General features: G+C 41.0%; 1 protein-coding gene across 3 annotated transcripts in view; it reads left to right on the forward strand.

Annotated features, from left to right (window-relative positions):
* The window catches only part of ITGB1 (integrin subunit beta 1), a 62,779-nt gene extending 49,986 nt beyond the window's left edge, over positions 1–12,793 (forward strand). The window contains exons 15-17 of one of the 3 annotated variants that reach the window (XM_066384513.1): positions 2,682–2,848; positions 3,802–3,886; positions 11,605–12,793. In XM_066384513.1, coding sequence (XP_066240610.1) covers positions 2,682–2,848; positions 3,802–3,876 — 242 coding nt within the window. In that variant the 3' untranslated portion in view covers positions 3,877–3,886; positions 11,605–12,793. The remainder of the gene's footprint in view (positions 1–2,681; positions 2,849–3,801; positions 3,887–11,604) is intronic. The other 2 variants (XM_066384514.1, XM_066384515.1) reach the window with 2 other exon arrangements.
* The last annotated feature ends 5,807 nt before the right edge of the window (positions 12,794–18,600 follow it).

Consider the following 18,600-nt stretch of genomic DNA (forward strand, 5'->3'; position numbering starts at 1 on the left):
TAGTACTTAATTAACTAAATAAAACAATGAGGAGGAGAGAAGCCCCGGCCCAGGTAGCTCGGTCAGTTAGAACATCCTCCGATTCAGCAAGGTTGTGGGTTCAGTCTCCGCTCAGGACACATACAAGAGTCAGTAAAGGAATGCATAAGTAAGTGGAACAACAAATTGATGTTTCTCTCTCTCTAAAATCAATAAATTTAAAATAAAAAAGTTGCCTGACCTGTGGTGGCACAGTGGATAGAGCATCAACCTGGAACGCTGATGATGCAGGTTTGCAACGCCAGGTTTGCCTGGTCAAGGAACATACACTAAGCAACTACTGTGAGTTGATGCCTCCCGTTCCCTCCCGCTCTTCTCTCTCTCCTCTCTCTAAAATCAATAAGTAAAATCATTCAAGAGAAAAAGAGAAGGCAAGTTTTAAGTTTTGCGAGTGGAGAGTTTGCAGGTGAAGTGCAGTGAGCCACACAGAGCTGACGCCGCCACAGTTCTAGCACCTGGCAGGGACTCGTACTGAGTCCGAGTTAAGCTGGGACACTGGAAAGACACTGTTGAGGGACGATATACCGTGTGAGTTTGTTCACCTCAGAAGGGGAAACACTTTATATTTTGGTGTTTCTCTGTGCATTTTTTTGGGTGGGGGGTGGAAGGTAACTTTCCATTTCTCTTGGATAAATATTAAGAATGGATTTGGGCATAGGGTGTGCATGTTTATAAGGAGCCAAACTGTTTTTTACAGGCTCTACATGGTTTTGCCTCTTCAGATTTGGATTTTTGTTTTGCAGTAGTGTCTCCCAGTCTTTTCCTCCTTGTTTTTTCACTTCTATTTTTTTTAATAGAGAGGAAGGGAGATAGAGACAGACTCCTGCATGTGCTCCAACTGGGGTTCACCCTGCAATCCCAGTCCGGGGAAGATGCTGGAATCAACCAAGCTGTCCTCGGCACCCAAGGCTGATGCTTGGACCAGTTGGGCCACTGGTTGTGGGAGGGGAAGAGAGAGAAAGAGAAGGGGGAGAGAAGCAGATGGGCGCTTCTCCTGTGTGCCCTGAGTGGGAATTGAACCCGGGACTCCTGCACGCCAGGCCAATGCTCTATCCACTCAGTCAACCAGCCAGGGTGTCTTTTTATTTTCTTAACAGGATTTTTGAAGACCAGAAGCTTTCATTTCAATTGAACTAAAATTTATCAAGTTTTTCTTTTGTGTCTTGCTTTTCTTATTTTACCTGAGAACTCTGCCTAACTCAAGTTCGTAAGGATTTTTCTCTTGTGTTTTCTTCTAGAAGTTTTATAGTTACAGTTTCTCATTAGGTCTAGACCCCTTTTGATTTAATCTTAGTATATGGAGTGAGATTTGTTTTTTTACATAAGAATGTCCAGTAGTTCTAGCACCATTTGTAAAAAAGACCGTCCTTTGTTGAAAATGAGATAACCTTGTATGCATGAGCTTGTTTCTGACTCGATTCTGTTCCATTAATCTGTGCAGCTGTCTATGCTTAATGCCACACTGTCTCAATCCCTGTCGCTTTATGCTGCTCTTGAGGTCTGGGAGATGTGGCAATGTGAGTTGTCCAGCTTTGTTTTTTCCCAAGTGTTTTTTAAACACTTTCTTAGTTCTCTGCCTGCCTTGTAAATTTTAGAGTTAACTTGCTGATATCTATGAAGATCCTGCCAGGATTTTGATTAGGATTATATTGGTCAAATTAGAGGAGAATTGATATTTTAACAATATTGTGTTTTTTAATCTATGAACATAGAATGATTTCTTTCATCAATGTTTAGTAATTTTTAGCATGCAAATCTTGTTGGTTAATAAATAACTATTTCATAACCTTTGAAGATACATAGAAGATACTAATGTAAAATTCAATTTCCAATATGTAAAGTAAGTTTTTATATAATATGTAGTACAATTTGTGGCCTATGGCCTAACTCACACATTAGTTCTGGTGTCTTTTTTATGGACTCCGGGAGCATCTCCATTTGCGTGGCTCTGGAGGGGCCTGCCCAGTGCTCCTGTGCTGGCTGCCTCGGCCGCGTCAGTCCCTGCTGCTCTGGAGGGGTGGAGGGGTCTGCCCAGTGCTCCTGTGCTGGCTGCCTCGCCCGAGTCAGTCCCTGCTGCTCTGGAGGGGTGGAGGGGTCTGCCCAGTGCTCCTGTGCTGGCTGCCTCGCCCGAGTCAGTCCCTGCTGCTCTGGAGGGGTCTGCCCAGTGCTCCTGTGCTGGCTGCCTCGCCCGAGTCAGTCCCTGCTGCTCTGGAGGGGTCTGCCCAGTGCTCCTGTGCTGGCTGCCTCTCCTGCGTCAGTCCCTGCTGCTCTGGAGGGGTGGAGGGGTCTGCCCAGTGCTCCTGTGCTGGCTGCCTCTCCCGCGTCAGTCCCTGCTGCTCTGGAGGGGTGGAGGGGTCTGCCCAGTGCTCCTGTGCTGGCTGCCTCTCCCACGTCAGTCCCTGCTGCTCTGGAGGGGTGGAGGGGTCTGCCCAGTGCTCCTGTGCTGGCTGCCTCTCCCGCGTCAGTCCCTGCCGCTCTGGAGGGGTCTGCCCAGTGCTCCTGTGCTGGCTGCCTCTCCCGCGTCAGTCCGAGTCAGTCCCTGCCGCTCTGGAGGGGTGGAGGGGCCTGCCCAGTGCTCCTGTGCTGGCTGCCTCGGCCACGTTAGTCCCTGCTGCTTATTAGTCTTCTCTCCGCACTTACAGAGTGCCCCACTGGTCCAGACATCATCCCAATTGTCGCTGGTGTGGTTGCCGGAATTGTTCTGATTGGCTTGGCCTTGCTGCTGATTTGGAAGCTTTTAATGATAATTCATGACAGAAGGGAATTTGCCAAATTTGAAAAGGAAAAAATGAATGCCAAATGGGACACGGTAAGTTGCAAAACATCCAAAATAGTAAGGTGGGTTGTACAGTAATGTAACACTTCTGAGACTTGTTTATTAACTCTAAAATGGATGATTAAAGTACTCATTACATGTTTTATTCCTCCATAAGCTCATTATTCAGAGAACTTACATTTAGTGAAAAACAAAACATCCTAAATACATTTCATTAAAACTAAATAGCATAAGAATGTATCTTCTAGTTATTTTGGTCAGTTTTTTCATTTCCTTAATAATTTTGATCTCAAATCTGCTCTTCTGCCCTTTTGTCTCCTATAACGCAGAGTCCTATTCAGTGGAATGATTTTTCTCTCTCATATTTTATTCCTCCCAACAAAAAACCTTAAGTGGAAAGCAGCCAGACTCACAAGGCTATAATTATATGTAAATGATTCTATTTATATGACATTCTGGAAAAGACAAACAGTTGTAGGGTCCATGGTTTCCCCGGGGCTGGGTAGGGGTAAAGGTCAGGAGGATGTTCTTGGGATGACCTTGACTCTAGGTGTGTTTATATAGTTGAGAGTTCATGGAACTGTACTTAACAAGAATATATGAACTCTACAAATTATAACTCAATAAACCTTGCTTTATAAAAAAAGTTAAAAGCTATTAGTGGCCATGAGTTTGTGCTAGCATTCAGGGTGTGGTTGTGTGGAGCCCGCAGGGCAGGGTGGGAGAGGGGAGGGGAGGGGAGGGGGCAGGCACTGGCCCCTGTGCATTTGTCTTTTGATGCAGAAAGGCTGTAGCTATTTTCACTATTTTTAAATTATACATAAATTTTAGTCATGCGCATGTTAGTACAATTTGCATGGTTTTTTAAAAAATAATTTCAGAAATATAAAAATAGTAAAATAGTAAAAATTCTCTTTTATAGTGTTAAAACACTATATGTCAGTTTTTTCTGATGAAATCCTTAGAAAATGTTTCTTTTACTTTAGCAAGAAAACCCGATTTACAAGAGTCCTATTAATAATTTCAAGAATCCAAACTATGGACGTAAAGCTGGTCTCTAAGTTGCCGTTGGTATTTGCTTTCATTTCCAGTCTTTGCATGTGAACATGTCCCCTTTCTGACTGCACTGTGTGTCCCCTATTACTGTTTTCACTTTCTGAAAGTCTGGCTTTTATTGATATGATGACATGATGGCTTTCCTCTCTGTGTGTTAATTTAGAGCGATTGTTAAAAGTGCTTTAAGCTAACGGCCTGGAAGCGTGGGCGCACAGTGGTGGGAAGGGCACGCGGGCTGTGGTTGGGCTGACCTGGGTGAGGTCCTAGTTCCCACTGAGTGGGTCCAGTAGGGCTGGGCTGCTCGCTTTCCAGAGCTGTATTTTTCGTGTTTTTACACAGGAATCAGTAATAATGTCTTTAGCGTGGCGTGGTAGTTTTTGGTCAACACAGTATCAGCATGTTGGCTGTAATCCTCACTACAGACCAGTGCTTTAGATAGTTATCCTTACAGAAAAAATCATGCTATGTAATTTTTAGGGGGAAATAGTGAAATATGATTGTGAAATCTAAATTGCAAAATAGAAAAAAATAAATGGAACCTTGCATAGCATTTATTGTTTCTATAACTACTTTGAAAGTCTTTATTCTTGACTGTAACTTAAAATTCTTTTAAAAACTAGACTTTTTATTTATGTATACACATAAATAAGTGTTAATGACTGAATTTGAGTGTTAGATATAATATTGAAATCACAGAATTTTTAAAAAAGCTAACAAAGGCTTTAAAGGAAAAAGCCCTATTATAATTATAAATGTTGAAAATTTCATAGTTGCAATAGGCTTGCTTACCCTCCCCTCTAAGCAAGGGCAGTCTATTTTGGTGACTGTGTTTTACCTGGATGACAAGTTTATCATGGTCACTTACCAGTAGTGGGCAGGATTCTTCCTTGTATCTGAATTTGCATGACATGCTTCCTGCCTATTTTAGTATAGGCCCCTAAAACTTTGTACAAAAGATTGTGATTAGAACACATTATCCTGTCTAGTGATCCAGAATTATTCTTTCCTCTCCTAACTAATTTTATTCTTATTTCACACATGAGGACACTGAGGCACGAGGAGAATTGGGTGACTTGCCCCAGTTCACATGTCTGGTTGGTGGGATGGCTGAAACTCAGAGCCTGTGGCTGGGCTCCAGGCCCAGGTTGTCCTCAGTATTGTTCCAGCAGCAGTCACATGCCTGGGGGTTGGGGTGGCACCTGGTTAGGACAACTTACTCTTTATAGAGAATTACAGCTCTTTGACATTTCATAACTTAAGGGTAACAAACACTTCTGTGTTGGGCAAGCATTGGATCAGGGAAATCACTTTATTACACAGAAACCAGCACTATAGTTTTGCTTATAAAATAATAACAAATACGGTCTCATTATAGGATTGTTTAATATTTTTAGACCTGTAGGAAAAACATCAGTAATATTAGAAACCAAGCCTGACCAGGCGGTGACGCAGTAGATAGAGTATCGGACTGGGATGTGGAGGACCCAGGTTCAAGACCCTGAGGTCGCCAGCTTGAGCACGGGCTCATCTGGTTTGAGCAAAGCTCACCAGCTTGGACCTAAGGTCACTGGCTCGAGCAAGGGGTTACTCCGTCTACTGAAGGCCCGCGGTCAAGGCACATATGAGAAAGCAATCAATGAACAACTAAGGTGTCACAACGAAAAACTGATGATTGATGTTTCTCATCTCTAGGTTTATGTCTGTCTGTCCCTATCTATCCCTTTCTCTGACTCTCTGTCACTGTAAAAACAAAACAAAACATAAAAACCAACACTGGTCTGATTTTTCTTTTCTTAGTAGATTTTAAGATTTTTGAAATGGCAAAGTTCAACTTAATGGCAATAAATTATAGTCAGATTCATATATGGGCAGGTTGCTCCATTTTCATATTAGTCTGAGACTTGCCACTTTCTTATCTAATACTTTCCAGAAAGTTACTTTTAGAAGGAAACATTTGCTTGGTTTTCTTTCTTTTTTGTAGTAGGTCTCAAACAGTTGAATACTGACAATTTCTTATGGTTACTTCTCATAGGTAAAAAAATTCTCTATGTCCTACTGAAAAGTGAAATTTTCACCTTTGCTGTATGTTAAGTTGTACTTTGAAAGAAGTTACCAATAACAGTGAAATTTAATGTTTGTATTACTAATATAATTTTTGGCTAAAATGTTACTGCTTCAGCCAAAATAAGCATTTTGGGTAATTTAAGAAGCAAAAGTAAAAATGTCTCTATTCATTAGTGAAACCCAGAATAACAGCTGCAGATTCTTCTGAGTTGCTTTTTCAAGAAAAGTTCAAGTAGAAATAAAAAATAGAAATTCATGAATGAACATCAAGAAATGAAAATAAATCATGGTATGTTTCTGATACGGGACGAAGTCTGCCAGTCAGTTATGTTGTCATATTAATTGGCCCCTGTGATTATTTCAGCACATAAGACGCTCTTGTAGGGACATGAGAAAAATCAAATTGCCAATTTTATAATAGTTAAAGTGGATTAAAAAAATTGTCTAGTGTTTCGTCCCTGCTGTTATGGAAAATAAATGGGTCCCTAGTCTCAGAGCAGCGCATCGTGTATCTAGTGTGGTTCACGGAGGTGCTTCTGTCGCCACCGTCAGCCCCCAGAGCGGCACAGAGGCAGCGTTGCTGAGCTGACATTTCCTGTCTGAATCTAGCCCTGTGCTCTAGATTTACAGCCTTTGCTTTTTACTGGGAGAAGGGTGGCTCTGCATTCTGAACGATGAACACTAATCTGAATTATTTTGGTTTACTTCCATTTAAAATGATGCCTAATGCAGATAGTTTCATTTTATCTCTAACCTTGCATGCTGAATTTTGTTTGAGTGGACTTTGAATAATAAATATAAATGTTTGTATATATGAAAAGGCAAGCTTTTCTTCAGAGGTAAGTTCTGCCATATAAATTATACTTTGGACTCATCAGTAACAGTGTTTTTTTGTGTGTGTGTTTTTTTTATTTCTGGAGTATTTTATGTACCTCTTTATAATTCTTAAGTATTAAAAATTAGATTTACCTAATGCAGTATTTTAAATAAACTTAAGTAAATGGTAATTTATTTTCCTAGCATTTGAAAGAGTGGGCAGTGCTGACATGTGCGGATTGGAAGACAGAAATAACAAGTGTGTCTTACCTGTGCTGTATAATTTAAGAATGCAGTTGCTAGATCCAGTTTCCTGGCTCCACGCGAAATGTCTGCTGTAATGTGTATATGACAATACATTAGCTCCAGTTGGGATGAAGCTCAGAATTTGGTATCTTACGTGATTTTTATCATCCAGATTATCTAATGTCTGTGAGCGATCCTGAGTTCCTCCATCTTTCTGAAAAGATGACCTATCAGGTTGTGTTTTGCTCTCTGGGAGGATATGCTGTCCTGTTCTCATTCTCTGACTCGCTTCTGAGCTGAAGTCATGGTGTCTCTCAGGACCCAGCCCTGACACACCCGCTTCCCCCTCGACGATCTTCTGTCTACAGGGGGAAATCCCAACATGTTAGCATGCATCCAGGATCTTCTCTGACTGGGCACTGTCTTCTTTCTTGTCCATTCTCCACTTTCCGGCTGCAAAACATGCACTCACCCACACACCCTGAAACTTCTGAGCTGTGGCTATTTTCTACATAAATGTGCTGTTCCTTTTCCTACACCTGACTTTGCAGATGGTTCTGTTTGCCTTTCGACGTCTTACCTGTACTCAGTCCCTTTTTATACCGTTCCTTTATTATCCATGTAATTCTATTTTGCAGTATATCAAAGGGACTTAATTTATTTTCATATTTACCATCCACCAGACTGTATTCTCCTCTAGAGGGCAGGAATTTTTGGTAATGAAAGCCAGATCCAAATATACTCTGTAGTGAAGTGTGAATAAAATTTAAAAGCAAAAATTACTGTTTAGATGCTTTCCATAAATATTTTTTTTTAAATTATTGCAAATAGTTCTATAGTGAGATAAAAAACTAAACCATATTTTAAAATCTTAATTTTTGTCTAAAACCTCAGTATTTTAAGTTTTTTAATATTTGATTTGTACTCACTGTAATTTTCTCTAATAGAGAATTATATGGCTGTACTTCTCACTTGGCTTTCAAGCCTACTTTCAGTTTATAAGAACTAGAAAGAAAATACTACAGCAGGTATTTGAATGTATCAATTAGCATCAGAAATTTTTAGGAAAATGGTGCTGTGAGGTTGTATGTTATTTTCCTTTTATTTTTATTTTTCTTAACCTGAGCTGCCCGTCATGAATTTTCTCTTTTTACTTTTATTTTTTTTAACTTTTCCATTGATTTTTTGGGGGGTGGGGTGGGGAGAAGCATCAACTTGTTCCACTTAGTTGCTCCATTTAGTTGTGCACTCACTGCTGGCTTCTCATCCGTGCCCTGATTGGAGATCTGATCTGCAACCTCAGTGTGCCAGGAAGCGCTTTGTCCACTGAGCCACCCCGGCCAGGGCCTTTCTTGTTACTTAAAATAATTTTTTTCTTAGTTATTTTCCTACTTAAAACATCACTCAATATATTGTAGCATCTTGAAGGATCTCTCGTGTTTATATGGTTTGGAGTCATTTACTGGACTTGACTTTCAATACTCTTTATTAAATTATAGTAGTGCAATAAAAATAATTTCAGCAGTACAATATTAAAGAATAACACTTATTTTATGAAGAATGGAAATTATGTTTGTTAACATTCCAAGCGTATTGGGCAGCGTGGTGACTGGGTGGAGGCCCAGTGGTGCCCTCAGGGCCACTGACAGCCTCGTCCGGAACATTCGTTATAGGTCTGACTGTGAAGCACCACCCTCTCCCTCTTTCCCTCCCAGGATTGAAAGCCAAGGATTCCTGTTAATTATCAGCACCTCCATGCACACTGAAAGGGTTAAGAATTAGGCAGTTGATGAAAACAGAGTTACTGTATTTCCTCATGTATAAGTTGCACCCTTCTCCAAAAAATTCTGACGCTCAGTTTTTACTGGGTGTGTCTTACACAGTGTTGTAGATTTTTTTACTTGCATTTCCTTTTTCACATTTGTCTTCGAGCTCATTGTTTCGTACTTGTAACCGGTATATTACGGTAGGTTATGTCTTGCCATGTTCTGCCCAGAAATGGATCAGAAAAGATTTTAATAGAGTGCCGAATTCAAATTAAAAGTGATCCAGTTTGCAAAAGTGAATGGAAATTGTGCTGCTGAATGTAAGTTTGGTCCTCCTCCAACTGAGAGATCAATCCGACACTGGCTGTGGGAAGAAGAAACCCTACTGGAAACGCCACAGCAGAAGGTCATAAGAGGCAAGTCTGCAAAATGGCCTGACTTAGAGAGGGAATTGAAGATATGGATTGAAAAGCAAAGGGCAGTTGGAATTCCTGTGTCCACAAAGATGGTTCAGCATGAGGCAAGAAGAATTGCTGATGAAAAAGAAGTCAAAGATCTCAAAGGAGGACACAGTTGGTGCTTCAGGTTCATGAAACAGAATGGACTGAACATGCGTACACACACCAGACTTGCCCAAAAGTACCTGAAAGCTGTGAGCTGAAGGTCCTTGAATTTCATCGTTTTGTCATTCATTGTCGGAAGACACATTAGTTTGAGTTGGGACAGATTGCAAATGTGGACAAAGTCCCCCTTCAATTTGACGTCCCAAGTAACAGAACTGTTGATAAGAAGGGGACGGAAACTGTAACTGTGAAGACAAGTGGACATGAAAAGAGCCATTATCCAGTTGTTCTAGCTTGTTGTGCTGACAGAACCAAGCTGCCCTCTATGCTGATTTTCAAACACAAAACAATGCCAAAAGAAGACATTCCTTGAAGAGTGATTGTCCACGTTCATGACAAGGGTTGGAGGGATCAGGATGGGATGAAGATCTGGTTTGAGAAAGTCTGGAGGAGACCAGGTGAGCTCTTACACAAACCTGCCCTATTGGTGCTTGATCAGTTCAGGGCACACATAACAACAAACACAAAGAAGATTGCTGCAGAGCCAAAAACAAAATTTGCCGTCATACCTGGAGACTTGACATCCCAGCTCCAACCACTTGATGTCAGCATTAACAAACCCTTCAAAGCTGCCATGAGTCACGAAAGGAACCAATGGATGACGTCTTCTGGGGACAATACGACACCAGCAGGAAGAGTGAAGAAACCAACTATAGGAGAAGTGTGTACCTTGGTGAAAAGATCCTGGGATAGTATCAAGATTGAGATCGTTGCCAAGTCATTTAAGAAGTGTGGCATTTCAAATGCCATAGATGGAACTGAGGATGAGGCAATATATGAAGACAGTGATTCATCATCAGATACAGATGAGGACAAGCTAATGAATGGGAGTTTTTTGGTTTTTTTTATAAATAAATTTTCATTTTAATGGGGCGACATCAATAAATCAGGGTACATATATTCAGAGAAAACATGTCCAGGTTATCTTGTCATTCAATTCTGTTGCATACCCATCACCCAAAGAGAGATTGTCCTCCGTCACCTTCTATCTAGTTTTCTTTGTACCCCTCCCCCTCTCCCTCTCCCTCTCCCTCTCCCTCCTTCCCTCCTCCCCACCCCCCGTAACCACCACACTCTTGTCCATGTCTCTTAGTCTCGTTTTTATGTCCCACCAATGTATGGAATCCTGCAGTTCTTGTTTTTTTCTGATTTACTTGTTTCACTCTGTATAATGTTAACAGGATCCCACCATTTTGTTGTAAGTGATCCGATGTCATCATTTCTTATGGCTGAATAGTATACCATGGTGTATATGTGCCACATCTTCTTTATCTAGTCTTCTATTTTTTTTTTTCTACAATGATTAAAGCCTTTAAGCAAACTCTTGGCCAATACAGCAAGAATCCATAAAAGAGTAGTGTCCTTAACATGTTCACCAAGTCCAAATTGGCCCCATCACCATGCCAAATCCCTGAAAAATGCAACCCAACCCCAGTTCAGTCTGTTAGGAGCTGTCACAAGGAGCAGGAGTCCAGGAAAAGTCCACATCCAGGAAAAGTCCGCATGGCACTGGAATTGTCACAATTCTATACTTTGCAGCTCACGTCCAAGTCCCAATGACCGGTGCTTCTAGCTGGTAATGATTCAGGTAGACTGGAAAAGCCATCTGCAGCATGTGTGGAGATGGAGCTTATGTTCTCCTCTGCCTGGAGAGATGAGACCAGGTTGCTTTTCCCTGGAGCTCTGTGAATGTGGCGTGGTAAAGAGAACCTTGGGATACACTAAGCTGAATGGATAGTTTGACAGTGATGAGGAGTTGTATGAATTTTATGATGAATAAAACTTGAGTTCAATAACTATGTAATACACTTTTTTTCCCAAATTTCAGGCCCCAAAATTAAGGTGTGCCTTATACGTGGGGCCGTCTTATACATTATATGGGGAAATATGGTAATTCTTTCTTAAGACAGGGATTCAAAACTAACTAAAGAGAGCAAGTGGAACAGCCTCCCCTCCTCACTCCACCCCTCTGGACTTCGCCAGCCTGCTCCGCAGCCGGGGAGGGCCCACAGGGGAGCACGCCTGGCCAGGGGCAGTGTTCATTGCTTTCATAGTTGTGTGGTTTTATGAATACCTTTTTAAATAATTGAGCATGATATCTGGGTTGATAAAACAGAAGTGACTTCTGAAAATGACTGTAGCTTTTAATATTGTTTTATAAAATAATACTACATGATTTCAGTACAGTAACTGACCATTTTCTCACTTTTTTTTTTAGGGTGAAAATCCTATTTATAAGAGCGCCGTGACAACTGTTGTCAATCCGAAGTATGAGGGAAAGTGAGCACTGCCTTGCAGACCAGGCAGCGCTGAATGCAGGGTAGTGACTCTCAGCTAAGATTGCCCAGGCAGTGTCACCATGTGTCTTGCTCATTTGCAGGTTTTGAAAATGTACAATATGTATAATTTAAATTTTTTTTGTTATTTTGAAAACAATGTTATAATCAATGCCAGGGACTAACACAAAGGCATGCGACAGGATTGTTATCCTTGTCAGCTAAGGTCACGTGGTGCCTTTTTGACCTTTTCTCCTGGACTATTCAGTCAGGCTCTTATTGGATTAAGTGATATTTTAGAATAACTGAAACAGCAATAGTTAAGTAGTGGGTATGAGAGTTTAGTCATCAAGTATGCAAATTGATTTTTAGTTTTATAGATATGTCAGTTTTCAGTTTAAAAAATCCAAAGTAAATGTCTTACTAACTAGCTTAGAATTGTTTCAGAAATATTTTTTTCTGAAATATTTGCCTATTAGACACGACTGGAGACACATCTGAAAGATGAGAGTATGTTAATTGTGTAAAATAGTTTTGAAATATTGGATATACAAAGGTCATGGGAAAATGTCAGTTAGGAAGGGAAAACAGCTTTAAAAACCTTTGTGCTATTGTAAGAGTTACTTAATTTTGGTAACTTTTATGCCTTCTCTATAAATTCCAACCTTGGATAAAGTATTGGGAAATTTTCTGCAAAAAATCCCCTTAATTTAGCACTATTTACATAAAGTCCTTAATTTACGTCATTTTTTGTTTGAACTGGGGACCTTCGGGCAAGTTTATTTTATTTTGTTTAAAACCTGGTGCTTTTTATCACCACTGCTAATCATTTAATGTGTTTGCAATCTGAGGGTAAATTTTTTTTAAACAGTACTTTCTTTTCCGTGTTTCCACTGTAAACCCGCCTGTGTATGAGCATGTGCAACGGTACTGTGGCCTGCGCTGTCGCTGCCCAAGTGCCAGCCCCACTTTAGTGCTAATGACAGACCACTGTACATCTGCTTCTTGCTGTTTGGCCATTTAGTTTCAGATTAGTCACGTTCTTATTGTAACTGCCTTTTAATTTTAACAGTTCACTTTTTACAATGCTGTTTACTGAAGTTATTTATTAAATAAAAATGCCAAAAATAATTTAAATTGGGTATTTTTACTTTGCAGTGATACATTTTGTCAGGTTGTTTGCACGACAGCTTTATACCTTAAAGAAGTTGATGTAAAACATTTTCGGTTGCTGGGTATTTCACTTAAGAAGCTAAAACAGGCCTTGGCCAAGCGGCTCCGTTGTTGGTTAGAGCATCATCCTGAAGCATAGGTTGCTGGTTTGATCCCCCGACAGAGCACATACAGGAACAGATTGAAGTTCCTATCTCTGTCTTTCCCTCTCTCCTTCCCTCCCTTCCTCTCTTCCTCTCTAAAATCAATAAAATATACGTTCAAAAAATTCTTTTTTAATTAATAAAAAAAGAAGCTAGAACAGTCCCCAGCTGGGTGGTTCAGTGGTTACAGCATCATCCCGCTGTGCTCAGGTTATGGGTTGGTTTGATCCCTGATAAGAGCACACACAAGAATCCACCAGTAAAGGCATGAATATGTGCAACAACAAATGTTCTTCCTTTCTCTCTCCATCTTTTCATCTCTCCATCTCTCTCTAAAAATCAACAACGCTAAAACAATCCTTTTAAAAAAAGAAGAGTATGTATGTGCTAGGAACATAAGTAAAATGGGAAAATAGACTTTCAGATTTTTATTTCATTAAGATTTCAAGTAGATAAGAAACCAAAGTATTAATAATTATAAATATTAGAACTATAAAATATTCTAGAAATAAATTTTTGAATCCTCATATAAAAAGAAGGGGCACGTGACTAGGTGATGATAATAAGGAAAAGCCCCCAATCTTGGAGCCAGAGAAGAAAACGACAACATAAGACACTAGACCACCGACTTTCCAAGTTTTTCCTCTTGCTGTTTTCAGTGCCCCTTTTAATTCTAGTGTCAAACTTGATATTTATTAATAACATTCCCATGCAAAATAAATTCATTGAGTTTTTAAATATATTTCATACTTCAGCTATTGCTGCTACTGAGATTTATTCTCTCACTGGCTTTAATGAATGTTACATAAATAAGACTTCTGAAGATCTCTTCAAAGAATTTTTCATTTCAATGTGACAAAAACAAGCAAGATCTTTTCGAAATTCCATTTCTTTACCTGGAATTTTAAGAAATATATGAAAGTCACTTTATAGTATCATGCAGAATAGATTTGCAAGTAATATGACACTTAAATGATCAGGACATTATCAAAGCAGGCAGAGCACAAATTTGATTTAATTGCTTTTACACACCAGAAGGCATTACAGGGACATTGGTGACTAGAAGCAAGCTGTAACTTCAACACAGTTAGTCCTTAATGCCAGCAACCAAGAGGCTTTCATCTTAAGTTTCAGATTTGTTCCAGATAGTACAGAAGAGTTCTGAAAATAAACCAAGTAATTGTAACTTTTATGAAATTCAGCCTCTAATATATACACACAAAAGAATTTGTAAAACTTTGTTTTGTGCATTTCTTCTTATTACAATATATTTTATACCAGCCATTTTCAGCTTTTTTCATCTCATGGCACATTAATTAAATTCTCTGACACCAAAAAATACATTTTTTGCTGATCTGACCAAAAAAAAAATAGGTATAATTTTGATTCATTCACCCTGAATGGCTACTGCTGTGTTGGTTGTTGTCATTTTTTTTATTTGACAATCTTTAGGGAAAAGAGGTCAGTGCCCCTTACTAAATAGTCAGGTTTTGTGTGTTTTAAAAATTCTTGTGGCTCACCAGTTGAAAATCGCCATTTTATACAAATGTTACGGCATTTTTCAAAATATTATCTAAAGCTTTGGTTTTCAAAATCAATGATCTTTCAATGCTAGAAAGTCTGTTTTAGCTGTATGTTGACAAAGACTCCCTCCTTAGCAAACTAGGTGGACTTTTTTAGAAGCTCATTTTCGATCAGACTCACTGGAAGCAAGAACACCTTTTGGCCACCATGGTGCACACCCCTCCCCTTGCTGCCTTCCTGTTACTCATTTTGCATCCTCACTGCTCATTGGCTGTAAGTCCCCAGCTTGCTTTCCTGTATGTGAAGTTGAGGTCAGTCTCCCTACCCTATTACAACACTTGTATAAATTCTTCATTACCATTTTTAACAAATGCCAGGTTTTTAAAAGCAACATTGTGAGGCTGGCTCTTAGGGATTTGGCCTGGTGGTGGGATGTACACTAAAGTTAAGTCCTGGACTGTAGAGTCCATTGTATAGGTTCCCACCTTTTACCTGCTGCTTTTGTACTGTATGGCCTTGAGTGATTAAGGAGAACCTGTGTCCTTGATCCTTAGATGATCCACATATGCTCTGAAATATTTGACTTAACTATAAGAATGTAGTCATATGTGAGAACCTGTCTACATAGTTTCTACCACTGTGAACTCTTCCCAAATGGAAGGGCCTGAGGGTTCTGTATTTCTAGGTTAGGAATTACTCTTCTATTTTGGGGGGTGGAGGCGTTTAGACCATGGGCATCAAGCCTGCAGACTTATCCTCTGCAACTCGGGCACCTGACTAGCTGTTCAGGCAGGTGATAGAAGGGTAGAAAAAGGACAAGAGGACAACTACAGTATTTTTACTCTTCCCTCCCAGTCTGGATTCAGCAGCAGATTATGTTTCAGTGGAACTGGGCTGCGCATTCTGCCGTTAGTTTAAAGTAGTGATAGAGTGTTAGGCAGCTCATGAACCAGAATCTCACTCACCTAGAAGATATTAATCCCCTGCACTCTAGTGACCAATCCTCATTTCTTACTGAGCCATTTCTGTTGAAAATTCATGTCCTTTAAGTCAGTGTTTTTGAACCGCGGTCTGCCTGTGGTTGACAGCCACTGCTGTAAGTAACAGTTACTGCCCACAACCTGTTAAAGATTTTATTTTATTTGCCACCCCAGTACTCATTGATTTAGATAAGAGCACAAGATCCTGAGGATTATTTTCTAAATAGAAGACAAGTGCATATTGCCCCTGCATGATGAATCAACTGGTACCCAAGAACCTCCAAGTGAATACCACGAAACCACGACCCTGTGCAAAAAGTTAGCCACTAACACTTAGAGGGAGAAAATAAGTTTCTCTACTCCCCTAATTCCCCCACTCCAAGTAATCACATGTTCTTGAGGAAAATTAAAAGGATTTTTTTGTCTTAAAAAATACTAAGGTATCGCATGATCATTACCTCTGACATTTTGGATGTTTAGGACACCACACATTTTATTTCAATTAGATACAGTGACAAATGGAAAGCAATATTAGAGGCACTCTGCCAACTGAATAAGCCTCAGCAGCATGAATGAGCTCATAATTTTTAATGAACAAAAAATTATTCCACTACCTTCTGGACAGAGCGTGTTGAAAAAGACATTCTAATTTATATACCAAAGCAGACTTCACGGGAAGCTTCAGCTCAGGTAGTCACATCAGTTGTTAGCAGTACCACTGTTAGAACAATCAGTAAAAATCTATTCAAAAGATGAGAAAAATACTCCCTGGACCTTTTTCCATTTACTTAAAGCATTCATCTGATAAGCAGCAAGTTTTTACCTTTTGAGTGACTCATAATAGAAACAAAGAAATCTGAATTTCTAGGGTTCATCAGATACTTATTTTCATATCTATATAATACCATTTTCTGACCTCTTCAAGGTGTATGGGATTTGCCTTATCTTGGATGGCAGTCAAAGCCTTCCAAAAGCTGTAGATTTTAATCACTTTGACCTAATTTGAAGTATGGGGAGTTCTTGGTTGAAACAAATCAGCCGCCCAATAGTAAGGGCCATTATGCTATCCTAAGAAGCTTAACATCTTGCCCAACAGTTTTGCTGAAATCTGCGCCTGCTTTGACATCTCCAGCTGGTTTCAGTTGTACCAGTCTAGCCAGCAAACAGCTTTCCTGGATATCCTTCCAACAGCTCACCATTTCCAGGTTCTCTCTGGCTATTGGATAACTGATCATTCTTGAGTGTTCTGACCAATATAGGAACCACATACCACATATAGCTACTTTGATTTAATTAAAATGAAATAAAATTAGACATCTAGGTTTCTAGGTACACTAGCCACAGTCCAAGAGCTCAGTAGTCACATGGCCCGTAGTGCCTGCACTGGAGAGCAGAGATGTAGAACATTACCATTATTACAGGAGCTTGTATAGGGGAGTGCCAGGGAGAAGTGATTGCCATAAAAGAGATGGTCTGGAAGGCGTAGCTTAAGTCAACACAGATGGAATCTGTTCACTGGCCCCCTCTACCAGTAGGTATGGGATCTAGATGAAAGGATATGGCACAGAATGGTGGAGTAGGTAGAAGTTGCATGCCCCTCTCCCCTTGACCACACCAAAATTACAGCTATACTCTAGGAGACCTGGGGAACCATCTAAAAACTGGCAGAATAGAGTCTTGTAAGGCCATACAGAAGAAGCTACGTCAAGACTGGTGGGAAGGGCGGGGGCAGGAAACAGTCTGCCCTAACAGCTCCATGTGACAGTTGATAATCTGGAGGGGTATCTCAACTGCAAATATCCCTCCTGAGGAATGTGGGGTCTCAATCCCATCCCGGGATACCCAGTGCAGAGCACAAGTGTCGGAAGAGGAGCCCACGTAAGATCAGCTATGAAAATCAGCAGGAGCCCTGGCCTGTTGCCTCAGTGGTAGAGCATGCAGCCCGCATGGGGATGTCCCAGGTTTGATATCTGGGCAGAGCACACAGGAGAAGCACCCATCTGCTTCTCCACCCCTCCCCCTCTCACTTCTCTGTCTGTCTATCTCCCTCTCCTGCAGCCACGGCTCGATTGGAGTGAGTTGGCCCCAGGAGCTGAGGATGGCTCCATGTCCTCTGCCTCAGGCGCTAAGCAGAGCATGGTTGGAGCAATGGAGCAATGCCTCAGATGGGCAGGTGAAGCCTGGTGGGGCCTCTGCCTCCCCTCCTCTTACTGAAAAAAAAAAAAAAAAAAGCAAGAATTCCATCTGCCCTCATGGAAGGCTACTGGAAACTCACTTCTTAAACAGCCAACACAAAAAAATTTTTTTAGGGACAGACAGGAGGGAGAGAGATGAGAATCATCAACGCAGAGCTGTGGCACCTTTGTTGTTCATTGATTGCTTTCTCATATGTGCCTTGACTGAGGGGCTCCAGCTGAGCTAGTGACCCCTTGCTCAAGCCAGTGACCTTGGGCTCAAGCCAGTGACGTTGGAGTTAAAGGCAGTGGCCTTTGGGCATACACCAGCAACCTTTGGGCTCAAGCCAGCGACTATGAGGTTATTATATCTGTGATTCCCACACTCAAGCCAGCAACCCCGTGCTCAAGCTGGATGAGCCTGCACGCAAGCCAGCGACCTCAGAGTTTCAAACCTGAGTCCTCAGCATCTAAGGTTGACGCTCTATCTACTGTACCACCACCTGGTCAGGTCCAACACACAAACTCTTTCTTCCTTGTAAGCACTCACTCAGGGCTCTAGGGGAGGGATGGTGGTTTGGAGGGTGCCAGAGTCATACAGGAAGAGACTGAGGAGTGTGGCTTTGGAGAGAGAGGGTTGGAGGGACAGACATCAATGATCTTGTGTTGTATCCTGCACCATCCACAGATGCTGTCTTTCCTAGATCAAGCACAACCCCCTCAGAGCATTAGCCTAGAAAACTACACTAGCCCCATGTGATGACTCCCAGAGGCCCCTCTTCCCAGTCACCTTGTTCACTGCTTGAACCTCTGCCCACAGCAGCCAGGCTGGGCCCAAATTGCAGTCTTTCTTTAAAAAGTCTGGAGAAATTCTGGGCAAGCTTGGGGGGAGAATGTGCAGAGACACACAGGAAGAAACTGAGTTGTTTGGCTTTAGGGAGAAG

This window comes from Saccopteryx leptura, chromosome 5, assembly GCF_036850995.1.
Source record: "Saccopteryx leptura isolate mSacLep1 chromosome 5, mSacLep1_pri_phased_curated, whole genome shotgun sequence".
In the NCBI taxonomy this organism is placed as follows: domain Eukaryota; kingdom Metazoa; phylum Chordata; class Mammalia; order Chiroptera; family Emballonuridae; genus Saccopteryx; species Saccopteryx leptura.